We start from the raw sequence: 23,703 nt of genomic DNA, 5'->3' as shown, positions 1-23,703 counted from the left end.
TATTTAAAAAAAAAAGGTGGGGACAGGAGATCTAGCTGGCTAGACTTGTTGAGGTGAGGAGTTCAGGACTTAAATAACAATATATAAAATAGAGGGGAAAAAAAAAAATCAAGGACATGCCAGCCAGCCATAATGCCACATGCCTTTAATCCTCCAGGAGTTCGAGCCTGGCATGTAGTGCAATCACATACACATGCATGCACCCCCACACAAACACACACGTGCACCCGCACAGTCAAGCACACATACATAGATATTTTAAAGAGTTGGTTTCAGAAAGAAAAAACTGCTCTAAGACTCGCTCTTCACCACTGTGTTTATTCTCACAGCTCCAAATCAGAGGAGTTCAAGCTGAATGGCATTAGACTCTGATGAACTCAAAGCATCACTGTTTCTGCAGAGATAATAATGCTTCTTAACAGGAAGAAATGTTGACACATACTGAGAATGTATAGATGAAATTAAAACTCATACGATTTCTTTTAAAAAGGACAGCCTAAAAAAAAGTAAAGACTATAATAAGAAAGGAGAGCACAGATAAAAAGAGATAGGCCATGTGAGTTGAAAAATAAGTACAATTGCCAGGCGGTGGCAGCGCACGCCTTTAATCCCAGCTCTTGGGAGGCAGAGATGCGCGAATGTTCGAGGTGTGTTCGAGGCCAGCCTGGTCTATGGAATGAGTTCCAGGACACACTGCGTAGCTACTAAGAAATCCTATCTTGAAAAAGCAAAAAAAGAAAAAAGAAAGAAAAATAATAGAACTAAGTGATGGGTTTTTACAAGCACTCACAATACCTCTGTGTATGTTTACACTTGTCTGTAACTAAGCAAAAACACAAAGAAAAAAGAAAACAGCATACAAAACAAGCATGAGTATATTAAACTAAAAGATGACTATTTTTAAAATATCCTTCTAAGTGCAATAGTTTTTTTTCTATTACTACTAAAGACAATGAAGTTGAAGATTATTGCTTTCAAATTCTTTAAACACCTTTTGTTGCCAGAAATAACAAAAGAAAACTGTGGTGAAAATGTCAAACAAACTTACTTGGTGTGAAAGCAAATCTGTGCTTGCATAATTCACAGTATTCTTTTCGACTGTGTTTCAACCATTGAACTAAGCTGTAATTACAAATACATTCATGAATACAGTATTAAAAACAAAACAACTTTAAGGTTTCATTGAAAACTAGTGCTTTTATTAAAATTTTTGTATCACAGACCTTTTATAGTTTTCAATATTTCAAATATGAAATATTTTAATTTTTTATATGTGCCTTCTAAGAGTATAAAACTTAAAAACAGATAATACAAATCAGTATACAATATATTAATAAAAATATTTAATTAGGCAAAATTCTAACCTCTTCAGAGCTAAACGAATACCGAATTAACAATTAGTTTAACATCAGTTTTGATACTGGTCTCACAAGGCTCACAGCTGGTAACCAGGTCTGAATTTCCATTCTCCCCCTGGCAAGGATATGTGCTTAGGACAAATCACTCAACCTGTCAGTATACCATTTCTTCATCCATATAATAATGTTCCAGAAAACGAGTTTAAGATATGTAAAATACAGAAGACAGTTCTTGGCACAGAATAGTGAATAAGCTATAATTATGTCACTCGAAATCAGAAAAGCATAATTCTTTCCACGAACAAAACAAGTTCTCAATGCTAGAAATAAACAATAAGCTATCATTAGCATATCCACAATATACCAAAATTGTTTGGTATTAACTATGGGTAATTGCTTAGTCAAACTATAAATTTTGTTATAGATTTTTATAGTAAAAGTTTTAAATATAATGAATTACAGGTCAAGTTCACTGAAATTATCACTTTTATTAGAGATGACAAAATTGAATTTAAGAGTTATACAATTTTCCAAATGACTTACCATTCTTGATGAATAAATTTAATACTGCCAGTACATACACAAGGATGATAAAGAGGTTTCTCGGGTGTTCCTTCTGACCGACACACTCGACATATATCTAATAACAGAAGAAAAATGGAATTACCTTTGGTTATGATTTTTATTTAAGACCAACAAAACAAGAATATTTTGTGCTAAAGGTGAAATCTTCACACAAGAAGAGCATTACGGTGCACCAATTCTAGCCACCTGCGAACATTATAGACTTGCTGGCTGTTCATTCTTGAGTGACAAAATGCTGCTTATCCAAGCCAAGAGACACCAAACATTCAGGAAAACCTAATTGGTCGCTACACTACTCTCTCTGATTACCAAGCAACCAGACAAGTCTCTTCACCAATATGGAAAAGTCACACTTCCTTGCCCACAGAAGAGCTATCTCACAGCTCAGTCTCTGGCAGAGTTCAGTGAGGCTGCACTCACTGCCCTTTCCCGCTTGGAGTTAGTAATATGCATGCCCCTGCCTTCTTGAGAGAGTTAGTTTAGCAAGGGCCCCACTGTGAAAATGAACCAAGATTCCCCATCACCTCCATTCCAGGTTAGTCACTGCCACAGCACAAATTGCAACCAACCCACACAAAAAGGAGACAAGGTCATGCATGGGTGTTTACAGCTGAACAAATTTATCTACAAGTACCAGAGCCACTAGTGTTGTGGACGCAGATTAGCTTTAAAGTTACCAGTTTTCCAGGCAGGAGATGAATGCTGCCCAATGTCCTACACACCACCACCATACCGAATAAGAGGCATTCGTCACTATAGATCAACCAAGGGGAAGGGAAGGTGTGAGTTGATACAGGTGGATCAGTACCAGATATGGATCCTGTATCAACAGCCCTCCTTTGAGAATGCTCCATGGGAACAAGATGTAAAGAAAAGAGCAGTAACAAAGCCAGGCTCATATAAATATAAATATGGATTGCCACATCATGCACCCTCCAGGGAGAAACATGGTGACAGGTCAGCTACCAAGTATGGTTTTGGGAAAGCAAGGATGCAACTCACTGTTACACTATGGTTGGCAAGAGACAAGGGCTAGCATGAGTGATAAAGCAATGGACATGGCTGACCAGTTCAAGGCAACACAACTCTGTGTGCTCAGAAAGCTGTGCTGGGGACAAGGTGATGGTAAACCCCAGGGATGCTCCTGTGCAGGAGAAGGACTGAGGTGGGGAGATCTTCTTAGAAGGCCCAATAAACACCTGGCGAGGACACTGATTTTTCAGAAGGTCTCCATCCTTCTCAGAGACAGACCAACAAACACAACACCATACACAGACAACCAACTCAAACTCAAGCCAGCGCTAATGTGTAGCAGAGAAGCTGGATCCTTGGAGTTCTGTAGTCCCTTTCTTATTTAGAGAACAAAAAGTCAGAACTACTTTTTAGAAATCCTGAATATTCTAAGTCACTGGTGAGCCCATTCTTTCTTTTTTCTTTTAAGACAGGATCTTAATCCGTAGCCCAGACAGAGCCTAAACTCAGTGCTCTCCTGTGACAGTCTACAAATGTTTGGATTACAGACATAAAACACCACATCCAGCTTACAGTGGTGTTTGTAGAGGGCACATGACACAATATAGTGGATGCTACCACAGATATTTTTAAATCCAGCTGTTGTTCTATTAACTATTTATTACAATTAAAGACAAATGTAAATATAAACTGGAAATGGTGGTACCCTCCTTTAATTCTAGCACTTAGGAGGCAGAAGCAGGCAGATCTCACTTGAAGACAATCAGGGCTACATATAGGGACATCTCAAAAAAAATTGTAATATAAAGTATACCCACTCTTCTCCTCAATTTGGGGGATTTGGAAGATAGAGTTTTATGAAAAATAGTATTGCATTATCATAATGAATATGGTATTTAAGTAAAATTAAAAATGGTCCCATTTTATTTTCTTTTTAAAATATATTTATTATGTATACAGTATTCTGTCTGTGCGTATGCCTGAAGGCCAGAAGAGGGCACCAGACCTCATTACAGATGGTTGTGAGCCACCATGTGGTTGCTGGGAATTGAACTCAGGACCTTTGGAAGAGTAGGCAATGCTCTTAACCGCTGAGCCACCTCCAGCCCCCACTTTATTTTCTTATGTAACAAAGTTCTTCCAAGGTCTTTAAGAGTATAAACACTGTGTTAAAACCTTAAAAGTTTGAGAGCCTGGCAGGGCCAAGGTGCCAGCTCAGCAGGTAACAGCATGACTCACACAAGTCTGACAGCTGATTCTGGCCTCTGGAACTCAGTAAAAGCTGCATGCAGTCACCTGCATCTGCAATCCTAGCACCTGATAGCAAGATAGGCAGTGGAGGCGAGGGAACTGCCTGAAAGCTCAGACTACCTAGCCCAACACAACAGCACAACAGCAGAAATTAGTTTCAATACGGTTGAGTGAAGGAAAAAAAAAATCAACTGAGCGCTATCCTCTGACCTCAGCACAGGCACTGCAGTGCTTGTGTGTGTGAACAACACGCACCTTTATTTTTAAGAGCCGCTGTTCATTAGCAATTGTTCTGATAACATTTTTTGGCTCTTTGAAGAAGGTGGGAAGGGTCAGATAATGGTAATGATCCTTTCCAAACAAACACACATAAAATGATTAAGGCCTCCTATAGTTAGACTAATTCTATGAGAGAAAAAGTAAGGTACTTGTAGACTGCTCATCCATTTTGTTTCAGAATCATGGAAATCACTTTATAATTATCAAAGTTATATCAAAATGAAAAATAAGCAATTCCTAAATAAAAACACAAATTAATAAACTCAAGAATATATCATAACTAATCACAAAAAAATTAAGACACTTTAAGATAGCAATATGGAGCCGGTGAGATGGTTCAGCAAGTTAAAGTACTTGCTATGCAAGCCAGATGTACCCCATGTAAATGTAAAAAAGAACAGACTCCACAAAGTTGTCCTTTGACCTCCACTGTGAGTCACACCCATGCCCACAGATACACACACAATAATAAACAGACACAGCTCTAAAATAAATAAATAAATAAATAAGGGAGGGAGGGAGGGAAATACAGACAGACAGACCAACCAGCAAGGGCTGGAGAGAATGCAGAGGCTAAAAGCATTTGCTACTCTTGTAAAGACAGCTCACAACTCTTAACTCCAGTTCAAGGGCATCTGACACTTCTGTGGGTACTAGCACACACAGGTACACAATTATTCAAGCACACATACCAAAATAAAATGAATAAATGTTAATTAAAAAATTAAAGCCAGCAATATATTCATACATCCCTCATAGACTATACTCTAAGACAGAGGAAACACAAAGAAATCCTACACATAATTATTAACTGTTTATAGAAACAATAAAAAAGCAGACTATAAATAATATTTGTGGTCATAGGACACTGTAAGAAGGCTCTAGTATGTGGTTAAACTTAATTCATACAAGAAAATTCATGGGGGCTGGAGAGATGGCTCAGTGGTTAAGAGCATTGCCTGCTCTTCCAAGGGTTCTGAGTTCAATTCCCAGCAACCACATGGTGGCTCACAACCATCTGTAATGAGGTCTGGTGCCCTCTTCTGGCCTGAAGACATACACACAGACAGAATATTGTATACATAATAAATAAATAAATATATATATATATTTAAAAAAAAGAAAATTCATGCTAATAATTTTCTCATTTCACTGACCCATCTTTTTATCTTTTTAGCATAACAAGCACTGCACTGGATAAATTGTATTTGCAATAGTTCCATCAGGGGAAGAAAGAGAAATAGTATTTGCCTCAACATTCCCAAAAGTCAACAATCTAATTCAACTTCTACCACTGTACCCAAAACAAATGCCACATGAAAAAGAATGTGATCCTAGCCCTCCCTCTGCCAATGAAAGCCCACAAAACATCAACCACCTAACAAGTATACAACCTACCAAGAAAGAAAGAAAGGAAGGAAGGAAGGAAGGAAGGAAGGAAGGAAGGAAGGAAGGAAGGAAGGAAGGAAGGAAGGAAAGAAAGAAAGAAAGAAAGAAAGAAAGAAAGAAAGAAAGAAAGAAAGAAAGAAAGAAAGAAAGAAACTTCTTGTGACTCCAGCTTTCACAAATAAGGAACCACTTTTCTCCACCCTGTGGGTATCAGGAGGGCCTACCAGGGATCCGGATATCCTAAAGAGCAACAACAAAAACAAAGCACCCATGACTAACATCAAAAGGGATCAAAGGGGGAGGAAGGAACTTTCACTTCCAGCTGGTGGTAATGAGACAGAGCCTCTTCTCCTTACACATCATAAAAAAAGACCTGTTTAAAACAAACCCCCAAACATTTTAATAAGAACCCGAGGCTACACCCAACCAAAAATATCTACACTCCAACTCAAAAATCACTCACGCTAGGCATAAGTAAAACCCCAGCCTAAATGAAAAAAACACAACCAATACATGTTAACATCGCAGCCATCATAAAAATGATTCTGGCCGGGTACTTTAATACAAGCACTTGGGAGACTGAGACAGGCAGATTTCTGTGAGTTTGAAGCCAGCCTAGTCTACAGAGAGAGTGCCAGGACAGGCTCCAAAGTTACAGAGAGAAACCCTGTCTCAGAGAAAAAAAAAAAAAAAAAGAAAAAGAAAAAAGAAAAAAGAAAAAAAAATGATTCCATCAGCAATAACAAACACATTTGAAAGACATAAAAGATCAAGTTTTCAGAGACATAGAAGATTAAAAAAAAAACCCAGTGTAAATTTTTGAATAAAATAAGCAGAAAACAAAAACATTTACTGGAAAAAATAGTAAATTTAAGATTTGACAATAGAAGCTTCTCAATCTCAATAGCGAGAATACTTGAAAGACCTTAGTGACTACCACAAAGTATATAACATTTCTGTCAAGAGAGCATTAGGAGAGAAAGGAGGTGGAGTAAACAAAACTCACAAACAAAACTTTCTCTTTACCCACAGCAAACAAGCACCAAGAACAGTGAGTGCCCCACATATACTAGCCTTTCTTACATGCACAAATCAGTGGAAGTGCACTCACACACACAGGGTAACAGGAAAGGCTAAGCAACAATAATAAGGGAACAGGCAATCATCCACAAGCATCAATAATGGTTAAGTGAGAGATCTTTGCCCATGTGATAGCATCACAGCTGATCTGATAACTTGGTGATAATGAGGAATGGGTGGGCAGCATACAGTGCAGAAGCACTAGATGGAGGATGACTCAGCCTAGACACAAGTTCATTAACCTGACACTGACACACACCAGAACTGGATCTACCCATTTGTTTCCTTAAGTCACTCTCATTGTATAAAAACAAGAACAGGCAAGGTCTCAAGTAGGAAAAACACTAAAGGGATTCTAAAGTTTCAGTTTCCCACCAGCAATTAAGAATTCTTTACCAGTTAATGAAGAATAAACCTTCTAATGCAAGAGTTGACCATCGCTCTTTATTGCTAAAAAAATAAAATTTTAGCCAAGTGTCTTTTCCACTAGCTCCATTTATCCTCACAGTTACATATCAAGTACTTTACCTACTGAGTGAGCCATTTCTCCAGTCCTGTTTTTTTCTTTAAAATTATTTTATGTAAGATGATCTGAAGAGCTCTCAGTTCTTCTGTTAATGATAAATGTGATGATTTCAGAATTTACTATTATTACTAATAGACTATTTTAAGAACAGTCAGACTTAACAAAAATTATGAGACTGTAGAAAATTCAGCATGTAGTATCTATTATTAATTTCTTATTAGGATTTGTTACACCTTCTTTAATTTAATAACCCAATACTGACACTGATCATCATTGAAGTCCATCGTTGATTCAGAACCCTTTAGTCTTTACCTGATGCGCTTTTCCCGTACACGCACTCCACACACACTCCATATATACTTAGCAGTCATGTCTCCTGGGGTTTCCTCAGATCCTGATTTTGATGACCATGACTTGAGAAGCTACTGCTCACGTCCTACACTGGAAACGGTCTCGTTCCTCGCTGGTTTGGAGCAGGGATGACGGCACACACACACACACACACTGTCACTCTCACATGCTACCCTGAGCAGGAGCAGCAACACGAGCCACACAGTTATACAGTGTTCTTATCTGTCAGGAAAATGTTCACAATGTGTAGCTTCAACATAATACAGAAATATTAAAAATGTATGACTGAAAACATTATGCTGGATATTTTTAGTTAGTCTATACACAGCTATATAAATTGTATACTTTTACTATATGGAATATAGTTCATTTAAAACTATATGTGCACACAGAAAAATGCAGATTAACTAAACAAAGCAGAAATAAAAACTTTAGGTCACAGCCTAAAAAATAAAATGTAAAAATTGGTGCCATTATAACTGGTTAGAAGAGAATTTGCTAAGATCCAAAGGGGATGGAGGACACCAAGGAAACAAGGCCTTCTACACACAGCATGATAGATATACACATGAACTCACCGAGATTGGGGCAGAGTGCACATGGCCTGCAGGCGTCTGAACCAGAAGGGGTCCTAGAGCTGAAACAGACAGACACGCCATCCCTAACCTACAACTGATAACCACTTGCAAATAAAAAATTAAGTTTTCCCCAAGGGAGTCTCCCTGGGGAAACAAATCACCCTTCAGGGTAGGTAGGCCCATGGCACCAGTGCCAACACAAAATGAACTCGACAACTTTGGAGGGCCATTGTCTCATAATGCTGTGTTGGGACTTTTTCTTTTTTTTTCACCTTACAAGTCCTTTGCTTGTTTTCATGGGATACCTGTGTGTGCAAACAAGTGTGTCTCTGCATCTATACGTGTTTCCATCCTTTTTCTTTGGCTATTTTTCTACCGTTGGTTTGTTTGTGTTTTATCTCATTATTATCCCTTAGATACCCACTTGTTTTCCTAAGTAGAGACAGAAAGGGTATGGTTCTGGATGGGAAGAGAGATGGAGAGAAATGGGAAGGATCTGGGGGAAAGGGAAACTGTAATCAGAATATATTATATTTTTAAAAATCTATTTTCAATAAAAAAGAGAAACAAAAGTTTCTCAAAGTAGTGTTTTGGCTGCTACTTTACAATTATAACAGAATAAAATACTTTAGCCGCTCAAATTCTATTTTTAAAAATTTACTTTTGCTAAGTATGATAGCACAAAAATTCTAGCGCTTGGGAAGTGGAGGCAACAGACATGAGCCCACACAGAAACTTTAAGGACAACCTACCTTACAACCTAAGCCTATGATACCCTGTCTCAACCTTGGCTATGATCCTCAAATTCTTTGCCTATGAAAATGTTATTTATTACTTAAATTGGGAAGCAGACTTACAAGCAGCTCAGCTGGTAATAGCATTTGCATTTGAAGCATAATGCCTGGCCAACCCCCAAAGCCACATAAAATTGGAGGACAAGAAATGACTCTACAAACCTGTCCTCTGATTCCACATTCCCACGCATTTAGCTCACATACAGTCATAAACATTAAAATTCTGATTCCTTGTGTATGTATTACCTTTCCAGATTACTATCATTAGAAACCAACACATACATTCATCTCACTTAAAATAATAAACATTAAGATTCTGATTCCCTATGTATTACCTTTTCAGATTACTATCATTACAAAACAATAACCTTTACTGTTATTCTTGGAAGTCTGGAAAGTACACTTTCTGGCCTCCTTAAAGACTAAAACTGTGTTAAAGTTCTGTCTATAAGAAGCACTTCAGAAAGCAGGATGAAGGAAAGAAACTGTACAAGCCCAGTCTGAACAACTGGCAGAGACAGCTAATTTACAGGTACAGGGCTCCAACCTGTTAAAGAGGTTAGGCGGGGATTCTGCCAGTAGCTTGGGCGGGGCGGGGGGGGGGGGGGGGAAGTCAGCAGCAGAAGCAATAGCTACTCTCAGCCTAAGTTACCTGAACAACACTGAAGCTCCTTCAGCACCCCTTTCTTTTTCAGTCCAGTTCTGTCGGGAAGGGGTGCTGGTGGGCATTTAAGAGGAAGGGGGTGCTTTCTGTCTCCTGCTACACTGCTGGTGGTTTACTGATCACTTTCCCAAAGTCCCACTTCGGACCTTACACAGGAACAAAGGGGAACACTTGTTTGGTCATGTTATCACATCACTTTAGCCACCCTATTTAGAATGTCAGAAATACAATTTAACTTTTTAAAGTATAAAATACTTTATATACCATGAAGTTAAATGTAACAGTGTGCAAGACAACAATCAAATTCTTAATAGTTGTACACCATGACCACCTTTACAGAACACACCATGTGGCAGAAGTAAAGAAAGGTCAGAAAAATAAGAAAGGCTGCAATACTGGGGTTACGCAATAATAAATAAAAGTAGAGGAAATGTGACCAGATGGTGGTGGTGCACACCTTTAATACCAGCACTTGGAAGGAAGATGCAGGTGGATCTTTGTGAGTTTGAGGCCAGCCTGATCTACAGAGTTCCAAAACAGCCAGTCCTACACAGAGAAACCCTGCGGGGGGGGGGGGGGGGGGGGGGATAAAATGACAACAAAAAACAAGCAAACAAACAAAAAGAAAATGCTTCATTGATGTCTGAGCCTTCAAGAACTGAGTATGCTTGCTCTATCCCTCCCACCAGAAACCTCTCAGATATGACTAGATGTGAAGAGGTGGTTATGTCACAGTGTAGTTGTTAGTGTGGGGTGGAGACCACATTAGCACACAGGAGAGGACACCACCTGTCAACGCCTCCATGCAAAGCTTCTGTCCGGCAGGATGGTGCTCAGTTAGCACACAGCCTATGGCACCGTCACGGCAGTTGACAAGTTGAAAACTAAAGCCATTATCAACTACGGAGTTAAGGGTTATACTGACCTGCTTTAGTACATTCCATTCCCACTATCTGAATCCAATCTTCCCTGGTCCACTAAAATACAACAGACATTTACAAGAAGCTTCCCTGGTGAATGACTTCTTATTCCCCTCTAAGACCTCATTCTCCTTCACACTATGAGTGCTCCTCACGTCCTTATGGAAGAATGGGATAAAGGAAACTGAGAAATAGCCTCTGGGTAGCACAGCATTCACAGCAGCATTCCAATCAGCTCAGCCATGCAGCAGGCATCCTTTGGAAAGCCTGGTCAGCTGAAGACAATGCAATCAGTTTTGCTTTTTTTTTTTATTACCTTTCCCACCAACACCCTGTTTCTTGGATCAAAATGAGTTAGTCATATTCTAGCTCCCAGAAATTCGGGGTGCGCTCCTAGTACCAAACAAGTCTACACAGGGAAAGTAACCAGTGACAAAGTGCCAAGAAAGTTTGTATGTCACCTCCACTCTAGCTAAAGGGAACTTTTCTAGAGGCCCTATCTCCTATTAGGGCTACAGACAGTCCCTCACTGGTGCCCCCTCTGAACTTCCCCTAGACAACCACCCCAAATGTCTTCATGATGTACCTGTTCTTCCGAAGCTCATTCACCCCCCCCACGACATGCCTTCCTAGTGGTTCCCTGACATTCTGAGCATGCTTGTACCTTAGAGGCTATTGCTGCTCTACCCACAAAGCATTTGCAGAGACAATTCCTCCTATGCCCTATCTGTCTTCTGCTGTCAAAATTGTAGGCTCTGCCCTCATGCTTGCTATTCTAAACAACACATGGCACCTTCTATTTATACATGCCACATAGTTTATTTGATATTTGTTTTCCCTTCCTCACCTACCAAATTAATTAGATTTAAGCTCTATGAAAAAAGAACTTTCTCCATTTGTTTCCTTCCTAATTCAAGTACACCAACTGTCTGGACTCAAAGACATGCCAGACGAATGCACGCATGCTTGGTTCACAGGTCTGTGGACAGGATGAAGCAGGCGTGTCTGGAAACAGGTGAAACATTCTAAAAAAGGAAGCTATCTATCTCTCTGACTCTGACATCAGTCCATCTTTTTTAATGCCTTTCTCCTAAACTTAAACCACTCCAAGTTTTTGCCATAATGTTAAACAGTGTGATCAGTCACAATACAGTTCATCTTCATACTTTCAAAAATGAGGATTTTCCAGGGCCAGACATGCTGGTGAACGCCACTGGTCTCAGCCAGCACTTGGGACTCTCAGTCAGCCTTGTAGTGATATTTCATTTGCATTTTAATAAACAAAGCTTGCCTGAAGATCAGAGAATAAAACAGCTCCACTAGTCAGCCTTACAGACCAGGCAGTGGTGACACACACTTTTAATCCCAGTAGCCATACTAGTCTGCCATAGAAACCAGGTGGTAGTGGTGCTTGCTTTTAACCCCAGCCCTAGAGAGGAATATATGAAGGGAGAAGACAATCTCATTCTGAGGATATTTGGAGGCAGAATCACCATTTCAGACTGAGGTAGAGGTAAGAGTCAGTGGCTGGCTGTTTTGTTTTTCTGACCTTCAGATGGAACCCCAATATCTGGCTCTGGGTTTGTATTAATTATGCTACACAGCCTGGTCTACATAGTGAGTTCTAGGGCAGCTAGGGCTATAGAGATCCAAATAAATACACACATAGAAAAACAAATATTTTTTCATCATAAAGCACAAAACAAAACTTTTAGTTTCCCACAAAAAGATAAATAAATGTGTGCTATGTCCACTAGTAGTTATTTAGCAAAATGGAAAACAAAATGCATCATCGGGCTGAAATTATAGCATTCGTCTGTAGCAAAATACTTAATATTTTTATGAGAGCTTCAGAAATGAGTTCTTAATTACAACATCTATTCCAACACTGTAGCACTTTTCCTTTAAGGAAAAAAATGTATCTTTGAGCACAATATAGAAATGGTTTTCTGGCCGGGCGATGGTGGCGCACGCCTTTAATCCCAGCACTCGGGAGGCAGAGGCAGGCGGATCTCTGTGAGTTCGAGACCAGCCTGGTCTACAGAGCTAGTTCCAGGACAGGCTCCAAAGCCACAGAGAAACCCTGTCTCAACCCCCCCCCCAAAAAAAAAACAAAAAAAAAGAAAAAGAAAAAAATGGTTTTCTGAAATTTAAAAATCTCAGTGCATTGCAGGATTAGACTCCTGACCCATAAAAGGAAGAGGACAGATGGCTAAATTCTCCTCTGGCTCTGAAGTTTAAAGAAGTGATGCCAGTAGTTTATGTAACACACCTGTACTCCTGCAAATTATATACAGATAATGAGTCACCTGCCAAATACATGAATGAACTGAAAACTTGCTGATTTGACAAAAATATAATTCAATATACTTAATCCTTTAGCAATCTTTAAAATCTGGTAATTATGCCAGGCGGTTGTGGCATGCACCTCTAATCTGAGCATTTGGAAGGCAGAGGCAGGCAGAACTCTGTGAGTTCGAGACCAGCCTGACCAACACAGCTAGTCAGGACAGCCAGGGCTACACAGAGAAACCCTGTCTCAAAAAAAAAGGGGGGGGAGGGGGGATCATTTACTATGAACAGGAAGAAATTATAAACAATTTACTGCAAATACAAATATTCCGGACATTACAGCATTGTAGATGGTCTATCAGAAGAACACGACATGCCATTGTTAAGAGTAACATCCAGTTTCTGTGGTGGATCATTTACCCACCACAATCATTTTTCATAGAATGTTTTTTTAAAAATTAGCATTTCCTTAAATAGGAGATAGTATTAACAGATTTTTAAAAAAGAGTTATTCTTTTCTTCATGTGTATGTGTATCTGTTATGTATGTTGGTATACAAGGGGCGGGGGGTTGGGGAGGTTTGCCCTTGGAGGCCAGGAGAGTATGTTGGCTCCCTTGAATCTGGCATTAGAGGCACTTGTGAGACACCTGACAAGGGGGCTGGGAAGTAAACTAGGGTCCTCTAAAAGAATATGAAAGAATAAAAATGAACAAACTTTAAAATTTTTTTTCTTAATTTGTATAGGTATTTTGCCTGCTCACCAAATGCATACCTGGTACCCTTGGAGGTCAGAAAAGAGCAATGAATTCTCTGGAACTGAAGTTACAAACAGTTGTGAGCTAACATGTGGGTGCTGGGACTAGATCTCAAGTCCTCAGGAAGAGCAGCTAGTGACCTTAAATCTCTCCAGCCCTGTATGCACTCTTCATGACTGAGCCCTCTCTCCATCCATATAGTATGCACTCTTACTAACAGATATTTAAATAATCAATTTGTGCCAGGCGGTGGTGGTGCACACATTTAATCCCAGTACTCAGGAGGCGGAGGCAGGAGGATATCTTTGAGTTCGAAGCAAGCCTGGTCTACAAGTACTAGTTCCAGGACAGGCCCCAAAGTTACAGATAAACCCTACCTTGAAAATAAATAAATAAAAAATAAACTATCAATTTGTGAAGTCATGGAGCTGGCTCACCAGGTAAAGGTGCCTGTTACTAAAGCTAACAACCTGAGTTTGGTGCACAGGACACACATGGATGAAGGAGAGACTGAAAGAAGAGAATCAACTCCCACAAACTGTCCTCTAACCGCCATTAATTGCACCATGAAATGGGAACACACACACAGGCGCACGTGCGCACTCTAAATAAGTAAATGAATAATAAAAGTAGTAAAAAAATTAATTTGCTCTCTGGTAAGTCATACTTTCCAAACACAAAAAAACAATAAACTGCCTCTTCTGGCAGAGGACCTGGGTTCAGTTCTCAGTACCCACAGGGAAGCTTACAGATATTCAAAACTCCAGTTCCAGGGGATCCAATGCCCTCTGGCCTCTATGGCACAGCATACATGTGGTGTACACACATATACATGCATGCAGTCAAAACACCCATAATAATAAATAATAAATCTTTAACCAAAAATAAATCCTTTTAAAATAAATCCCCTGCAGTAACTAAGCAGGTAAACAGCTGTCCACAAGCTTCTGCCACCTTCACTTTGTCATAAACTACTCACCAGCTATTTCAAATCAAATTTAAATTGTCAACATTTCAAAAAGATTTCCAACTTGAAACTTTACAAAAGTGGACATGAGAACTACTAATTTCACTTTCATGTGCCTGGAGAGATGGCTCATCAGCTGAAGTGACCTGATGTTCAACTCCTGGAACCCACTTGGTGGAAGGAGAACATTGACTCCCATGGGTTGTCCTCTGACCGCCACATACATACAAATAAATAAATAAAATATCAAAATTAACTTTCACGAATAGTAGTTACACAGAACAGCTGAAAAGTAAGGTCTTGCTAACTTATACTACTGATTCATCCTACATAAATGAAATCTCACTGCAGAACAGGTGATAAATGTCTAAGTATGACATCTCACGTGAGTGTGAATCTTTCTCTTGCCGTTTTCTACCTGAGTGAACCTGGCAAAGTTAGTCAAGCTAAACCTTAGTTCCTTCTTCACCAGAACAATGGCAGGTTTCTATCTTCCTGAACATGTAGACAGAATTGAGAGGCAAGATACAGTGTTTACTAAGGGGAAGTACACAGTGACTCCTCGGTATTAGTTACTTTGAGTACGATATCAAAAATAAATTTTAAAAATCACTTCTATTTTATCCCGATATTTAAAAAGGTATCCTTAAGCACTACATGACACCAGAGACACTCAGTTTCTCAATCTCTGAGTACTAATAACTATGGTCATACCGTAAGTCTATGCAAGTACTAAGTGCCCAGGTGATAAGAATCAGGATTTCGTATAACATGCCGGTACAAAGCAAGTAATATACTCAAGGCTTACTATATTAATTAAAACTTAAGGAGCAAGAGAGGTGGAGCAGCAGTTAAGAGCACTTGCTCTCACAGGGCGGGGGGGGGGGGGGTGTCTGCGCCCCAGCACCCACACGGCAGCTTATGGCCGTCCATACACATGAATAAAACACTCGTGTAAGTAAACGGACGAATAGGGAGACAAACACCGAATATTCACTAAAAGGATGTGAAATCTACAGAGATGTACGCTTACAAGATGAACCTGAGTGACTGTCAATCTTCAGGAGTTTCATTTATAGTCTTTCCAAAAGTGGTCTCCAATGGCAACCAGCTTCACTGTAGCCTAACGAACTGACAGCGACAAGCAATGACAACAGGAGCAACTGTCCCCTACTACCTGGTGAACCTTAAACAAGCTATTAAAATAAGCCGAAATTCCCACAGCTGTGAAAGGTTCACACACTCATTCTCTCCCGGGCCGTCGGAACTTCAAAGTGAAGGCTCCTGAGCAGGTTTTGTAAACTAGACAACTTTATTAAGGAAAGACTATTTAAAAAAAAAAAAAGTTTTACCAACTTATCACATTAACATGAAACTTTTTGTTACTCTAATGTCTCCAATACAGTGCTCGATTCAACCGCATTGAAAGTTGCCCAAATAAACCATTAGGCAGGAAAAAGACACTCGTTCTAACAAAAACATACCCGAAGTGTAAGTATCCGCACTGGTAAGTAAGTACACGATCAATAATTTCCTCTACAGACCCGCTGATCAATCAGCGACTATATAAACGTGAAAGCGCTTTGAAAACACCCCGCCACCGTCAGGGCGGCATCTACTTTCTACACTCACGTCCCTCTCGTGTTCTGCGCTCATTCCCAGCAACCACATCCACGACACACGCTCACAAACCAACCGACCCTGGCTCGCTGGTGCCAAGCGGTAAAAGAGAAACGTAAACATTAGCCGCCGTCCCTCCAATGGTCTCTCGGGGCCCTCGCCTCTCCCGGGTCAGGGCGATGCACTTTGGGGTGAGGTGAGCCGAGGGCAAGGTGTTAGTTACAACAGGGGGGTCAGGCCAGTTCAGTCCCCTCGGCCGTCATCACCTGACCGTGTCTTTTCCGCGAACTTTCAAAGTCAACAAAGAAGTTCTGTGGCATAGAGGTAGGGCCTACAGGACAACCGGCAAACACCAGAACACAGAAGAAGGGGGGAAAAAAAAACAGTGGGGGAGGGGAGGGGAAAACGCCCCCGGCCTCCGCACCGCCGCCCCCTCCTCTGCGGACGGCGGGGTTGGCGGAGACTGAGGCCCCGGTGCCCGGCACCGTCAGATCCCGGCACCCCAACGTCTCGGGCACCCCACTTCCCGGCACCTCCGTGTCTCAGGCACCCCACGTCCCGGACACCCCCGCGTCTCGGACACCCAAGTCCAGGCACTCCCGGGTCGTCTGCCGAGAGAACCGGCGGGGGGCGCGCAGAGGGTCACCTTCCGACCCGAGCCCGCGGGACGACCGGCTCGAGCCGCGCGCCCGCCGAGCCGCCGAACAAACCGCCCCCCGGGGGACGCCGGCCGCCGCGAGCGCCCCGGCCCCGACTGGAGCGCGGGCGCCGCTGCAAGGGCGCGGGCGCCGCCGCCTCACCTTCCTCGGCGGTGTCCATCTTGTCTGGGGGGCGGCGGTGACGCAGCCGCGGAGGCGCCCGCGACCCGGCAGAGCCTTCGGGCCCGAGGAGGGGAAGGCGGGAGGGGGCGGACAGGGGAGGAGGAAGAGGACGCGGGCCCGGCAGGTGCGTGCGCTCAGACGCGAGACGAAGCCGGACGGCGGGCGACGGGGAAGAGGGACAGCGACTGACAGAGAGCCAGCGCCGCGGAGGGGGAGAGGCGCGCGGCCGGGAGACGGGCCTGGGCGGGGCGCGCGGCGGAAAAGGCGGGGCACCGGGGCTCCCGGCGTCACTTCCGGCGCGCGCACTCGGCCTGCTCGCGGCGGGTGGCGGCGGTGGCGGCGGGTGAGGAGGAGGTGAGCGGTCCTATTGGCGAGAGCTGCGCGGCACTGGGGCATGGAAGCCGAGGGCAGCGTCCCGTGGACGTGCGGCGTGTGTCCCGGGACAAAGGAGCGCGGGAGCCCCGGGGGTGAGCGCCGTAACCGGGCGTCCGGGACAAAGGCCCCCGACGTGGGGGTACTCGACCGTGACTCCCAGGACGGGCTGCATGGGCCCTGGAACAAGCATTTTAGTTCCTCAGCTGCGTGGCTCCGGCGCTCCGTTTAAAAGGCGTACGAAAGCATCCCTGAAAACGATGAGCACCCAGATATTAAGATCTCTCCTAAGGGAGGCTTATGCAGCTGATGGGAAAGGACGCTTCACAGCCGAATGCCGAAACGGAATTGGCCGCGAAGGGAATTGGTCTAGGTGGCGATCCTATTAGGAACGCTTACTTGGCCAGAGCTAGGTTGCTAATGAAAGGATGATGGAAAACTGGGCTCTGCTCGCATCAGTTGGCCAGCGTTCCTCACGTTATCCTTAGCGTTTTGTCTAAGTAAATAAGCTAGTACAGACCAGAAGCAAAGAAGGCTCTCCAATCTCAACGCTTAAATAGTCAGACGACAGAACCTAAGTATTCAAGACACAGACCTTTTCTGTGTGAGAGGAATTGGGAAGACCCTTCTTTCGATCCTCACCTGAGTAAGGCTTAAAATAATGAAAATGAGCCCTTCAAAAAGGCAGCAACGCTCGAATGAAGTCATTGATTTGTCTTCTGGGTTACTGTATTGTGGCAAACTTACTGCCACAATAATGGAGATACACTGTTTGCAGAGGCTGACCTTGAGAACTGGGGTGACATTGACTAAAAACTCAAAAAAAGGCAAAATTATATTCGAAGGCAGCTCTTTCCCAACCGTACCCTTCCCACTTATTCAGTCCTTGTAAGGCCTATGGCAGCATACTTTGAGCCCACTGAGACCAGGGACACGAAACCGGCTCGAGCCTATCAGCATGGGAAGAAGGATTCTGGAGACAAAGTTTTACTGAAGGAAGCACTATTAATAGTATTCAGGGCAGATTTGTAAACCTCTTGACCATGGATGGTGTTAGGTCGTAGAGTGGAGGACTTTCTTTCGATTTCCTGTTTTCTCTTGGGAACTCAAGGGAAAGAACTTTTCACCAGGTTTCTCTTCCACATAGCAATACAATGCACAGTTAAGTACCTTTTCTGTGGATAAAATAGAAGTAGTTAGGACTGGAGAGATGGCTCAGCTTCCAAAGGTCCTGAGTTCAGTTCCCAGCAACCATATGGTGTCTCACAACCGTCCGTAATGAGATCTGGTGCCCTCTACTGGCTTGCAGGTATACACGCAGGCAGAACACTATACATAATAAATTTTTTAAAAAAAGAAATAATTAGACTACTTGTTTAGCTCCTACTGTGTGCCGTTAAATTGTGTATCAGACCTAGCCAGACATGATTGAAGCTTAACTATGTTTAGGCTAAAAGGAGGAAAGCACATTCAATGTGAGCTTCAAAGATAGGAAGGTTGCTGGGCCCCAGGGCTGCTAGGCTCAGCCTTTCTTCCTCATCTCCAGCTTGGCCTTTCTGTGCACACTGGCTCCATCTTGTCCAGCCAGCCTCTTCCATATGGCTGGATACAAGGCCATTGAGAGCCCTCAGCTTTAAAGCCTCAGCCTTACCATTAAACAGAGTGAGCTGTGGGGCTCTCACCAAGAAGATGACTCAGAGAGGACATGTGGGAAGATACACTGTAATTTTTTGAGCAAGAACTATGACAATAGCAAACGAATAATAACAGTAATTAACCAAAGTCCCTATTACGGCCAATGAATATCAATAGCGATTCCGCAAAGTAAATACACTCGTTTCCCAGATGAGCCATCAGATCCACCGCAGGTTGCTAACACAGGGAAAGAGGAAGCAGCATTAAGGCACAGCTCTGCCTGACTCTAGCTAGGGGTTGGTTTATCACCAGCAACTTCTCACTGTCCTGACGTCCTCAGCTCTATTTTTTGCCGTGAACTTGAGTGTTTCTCCAACCTGTGACCTTGCAACAGTGGCACAGAGCTCTCCTGAAGAAGCAGAGGTCGAGCAAGAGCTTTACCACAGCTGTGATGTTAAGACAGTTAACAGATGACTGAGGGTGATAATGGGGCTACCTTAAACTCTTCCCTTCCCACTTCCCTTCCCCTCCTCTCCTCACCTTCCTTCATTCCTGTCTACTTTTCCATTCCTCTTCCTTGAAGTGAGACCCAAAAGCAAGGAGGGCAAGAAGAGTGTGCAGGTGAAAGAGAGAAACCTGGTGTGGCTAGACAATCTGTCGTAGTGCACAACAAAAGACGTGAAGAGCGAAGTGGCCAGATTTCCCAGCAACAGAAAATGCAGGTGTAGAAAGAGGGAAGGCTAGAAATATGCCTGAAAACAAAGTTCGTGAGTCAGTCTTGGCATGGACCGAAGCTCAGACTCGGCCATTGGAGATCAAATAATTTCAGGCAATGAGTTTGGTAAAACAAGTTTAGGCCCATGCCTGGTGGCACACACCTTGGGATACAGGCAAGCAGATCTCTGAGTTTGAAGCCAGCCTGGTCTATACAATGAGTTCTAGACCATTCAGGACTAATAATGAGCCCTGTCTTAAAAAAAAAAAAAAAAAAGAGCTTGGGTTGTGAGGTCCCTAAGCTCCTGACAAGAGTAAACATGAATTCTTCTGGATGTGATAGTAGAAATCATCCCTGGAGAGGCACATGGTCTCACCCAGCCTGAATATGCATTGCCTCCCTGCCCACAGTGTTAGGTATCTGCTGTGGTCACCATGCCCTGAGTCCAAACCTCCGATGAATTCCTTCGTTCATAATCTTCACAGTAGGTGCTGTTTCAAATTCTTTAACTTGCAGTTAAGAGTCTCAAAAGTCTCCCAAGTGTTACCTGTCTCAGGGTCGCTGTGATAAATCACTTTGGCCAGGTGCCAGAAGGAAGTGTTTCACTGGGTTCCATGAAGCACATTGCTGTTGTGGTGAGGAGTGTGGCAGCAAGCTGGCAGCCACCACCCTCTAGCAACAGTCGAGCCCACACCCCAAACTACAAACAGGAAGCAGAGAGAGCTTACTTGAAATGACAGCAGTTCTTTGAAATCTCAAAGCCTGCCTTCAGTGACATACTTTCTCTAGCAAGGCCATACTTGTTAATCATCCCCAGATAGCCACCAACTGGGGACCAAGTATCCAAATGCCTGAGACATCTCATTCAAACCACAATTTTTAGCATCCAGGCACACTTGGCCCCACCCCTTGGGAACATGGCAGTGTGTCAACCCTGCACATGGCAGGCAGTACCCTGGCATGCTGTGTGATCTCGCCTTGTTCCTTTAAAAGGCAAAACTCCACGTACTCCTACCTCTTCCTCTCTCCGCATCTCTGTCTCTCTCTTCCCAGGGGTTTGCTCTGCACTCCCTTTCTCTCTTCTCTCTCCCTTCCCTTCTCCCAGGAAGCTATGTCTGCACTTTTGTCCATCACCCACCGTGGTTTGGACCTACCCGCCAAGGTCCAATCTCTCACTGAATCATAACAACAATATCCAAAACTTTTCATACTCTTACAGAGTCATGTCGGGGCAGAAAAGGAAGGAGCTTGAGACAGAGCCTTGAGCACCCAGACCCTGTAAGTCCTGCCCAACAGGCCACATTTATTTCATGTTGGTCCTGTTTTGTCAGAGGATTAGCGACCTGGCTTTAACATCAGAAGAGCCCTCCTCCCTAGCTTACCCCTTCCATCGCTTTCCTGAGTCTCCAAGTAGGAAAGCCCTCAAGCTTTCTCTCCATCCTTGCACGTGCCCCACTTCTTTGTTAACTGGATTGTGAGCACCCATCTCTGGAGCTCTCTAACACTGGGTATTCCCTGAGAACCTGCTTATGTAAGAAGCAGATGCTGGCCAGACCATTTGTAACAATAGAACTCTGTCCCACAATCTGCCGCAGCCCAGTTCAGAAAGCCATGTTCCGTTCTCTGCAGCAGGGAGCCTGACACAGCCAGGTCAGGATTTAATCTATAGCTCTGACTCCATATGTGGCTGCTGCTGCTCCTGCTCCAGGACCAGCCAGAGAAAGGCAAATGCGCTCCCAATCCTGCCACACGGAATGCCCTGACTCTAGTTAGCTCCTGTACCTCATTCACACGGTCTGCCTCTTGCCAAGTCCCATCCCTACCCAGTCCAGCTTTCCTTTTTTTCTTTACAAAGGTTTTTCACTTTTCTGCTTGCCTTTAGTCTCTGCCGAACACAAATGGGAATGGTGAACTCCTTTTCTACAGAACAGTCTTTGCTTGCTCTCTTTTGGGTGACCTTTGTTTATTTTTATCTAATTTTAGTGACTAATTCTGAGGTCTTATAGCTGGAGTCTTGCCCACCCTGACCTGACCCTCTCGGGAGTGCTCTTCCCCAGCCTCCAGACTGTCTCATTTCAGCAGGAATGACGGTGCTGGAGAGTTGGCCCTTCCTTTCAGTGACTCATCAGTTTGTTCGTTGTGTCAGTGGAGAATCCAGTCACTGTTGGTCACCCACAGAGCCTCATTTTAGCCCCAGTGCTAGGGAGGCAGTTGCCATGGTGATAGATGCAGCACGCAGGCTGTCTGCAGAGTGACTGGCTACGATCAGCCCATGCCAGTAGAGGCCAAGCCTTCTGTGTTGCTCAAAGGGCCCAACCAATCCCCCACCCCTGAGAGTACAAGGGAGGCAGAGAACCCTCCACGCCTGTCATTCTTTGAGCCTTTCTTTAGCATACCCCCCACGTTGGTTCTTAATGGTTATTCTCATTGGGTTGTGCAGCTCAGACTGTTGCTCAGCAACGAAATAACAAGATAAATGCAACCTCCACTGAATGTGTATGAATACCTCAATTTTTTCAAGAGGGTGTGGATCCAAGTGCTCCATGCTAGGGTGGGGATAGAGCCATCTAAGTCTTCTCAAAGGAAGGTTAAGAACGCGCAGAGCAAGTGCACAGCGTGAGTGCACATCCTGATCATTTACAATCAATCAGATCTTGATGAGGAATGGGGCAGCGCCTTTTCTCCAGCTTCCCCCAGGAATCTCCTCCTACCTCCCCCGTGCCCACCTCTTCAACAGGAATATGACTTCTATGACACGCTGCTGCTCCACCTGGCTTGAAACTTACATATCCAGAAGGATATGTAGACCTTTTGTGTCTGACTTAACTCATGGACACAAGGAGAGTGAGATTCCCCCACGTTTTCAGTAAGGTGTGTGTGTGTAAGGTCTCTCTCTGTGTGTAAGGTGTGTGTGTGTGTGTACATGCGCGTGCATGTGCTGAGCCCAGTTCCCTTCATCTCAGCAACAGGACTATCCTATTCAGTCGTTGATCCTCTTCTACATTTGAAATAATTCCCAGCTTAACAAGAACATCGAAACCTGTAGTACAAATTCTTACAGATATTTTACCCACAGTAGCCAAAAGTTACTATTTTGCCACATTTTCTTTACCAATGTTTCTTTCAGTGTCTGTATAATGTATCGATTTATTTTAAAAACCATTTGAGAGATTATATACATTCTTACCCCTAAATACCTTAATGTATATATACATATTTTAAGGATTACTTTGTTTTTAATTATGTAGTGGTGGGGGTTTGTATATGTGAGTGCAGATGTGCACAGAGGCCAGATGTGTTTGCTCCCCTGGCAGCTGGAGTTGCAGGTGGCTGTGATGCCCAGTGTGGGTACTGGAAACCGAACTTGGATCCTTTGCAACAGTAATACTTAACTGCTGAGCCAGCCCCTGATGTGTGTGTATATAATTTTTATTATATTTTTGTTTTTTAGTTTGAATGTGGGGTTGGGGAGGACCATGCCACCGTTCACAGGTGGAGGTCAGAGAATGACTTGTAGGAGTTGTCAGTCTCCTTCCACCATGTAGATCCCAGAGATCAAACTCTAGTTGCCAGCCTTGGCAGCAAGTGTCTGCACCTGCTAAGCCATTTCACCAGCCTCCTTGCTTTTTTTAAAGCAGAGTGTCACTATGTAGCCCTGGCTAGCTTAGAATGCACTATGTGGAACAAGCTAGCCTTGAACTTCTACCAAGATTGACAGTGATGGAATACAGGTGCCAGAGTCTGATTTGCTGGCACCAAGAATTTGAAAACCGTTCCT

General features: G+C 43.2%; 1 protein-coding gene across 2 annotated transcripts in view; it reads right to left on the bottom strand.

Annotated features, from left to right (window-relative positions):
• Positions 1 to 17,460, bottom strand: part of Marchf6 (membrane associated ring-CH-type finger 6) — a 62,230-nt gene extending 44,770 nt beyond the window's left edge. For both annotated transcript variants that reach the window (XM_050144739.1, XM_050144740.1), the window contains exons 1-3: positions 17,183 to 17,460; positions 1,902 to 1,998; positions 1,049 to 1,122 (exon numbers count right to left, since the gene is read on the bottom strand). In XM_050144739.1, the coding sequence (XP_050000696.1) occupies positions 1,049 to 1,122; positions 1,902 to 1,998; positions 17,183 to 17,201 (190 nt within the window). In that variant the 5' untranslated portion in view covers positions 17,202 to 17,460. The remainder of the gene's footprint in view (positions 1 to 1,048; positions 1,123 to 1,901; positions 1,999 to 17,182) is intronic.
• Positions 17,461 to 23,703: the final 6,243 nt, after the last annotated feature.

This window comes from Alexandromys fortis, unplaced genomic scaffold, assembly GCF_014885135.2.
Source record: "Alexandromys fortis isolate MF-2015 unplaced genomic scaffold, M_Fortis_MF-2015_v1.1 scaffold_52, whole genome shotgun sequence".
NCBI lineage: Eukaryota > Metazoa > Chordata > Mammalia > Rodentia > Cricetidae > Alexandromys > Alexandromys fortis.
This window is presented reverse-complemented; position numbering and strand designations above follow the sequence as displayed.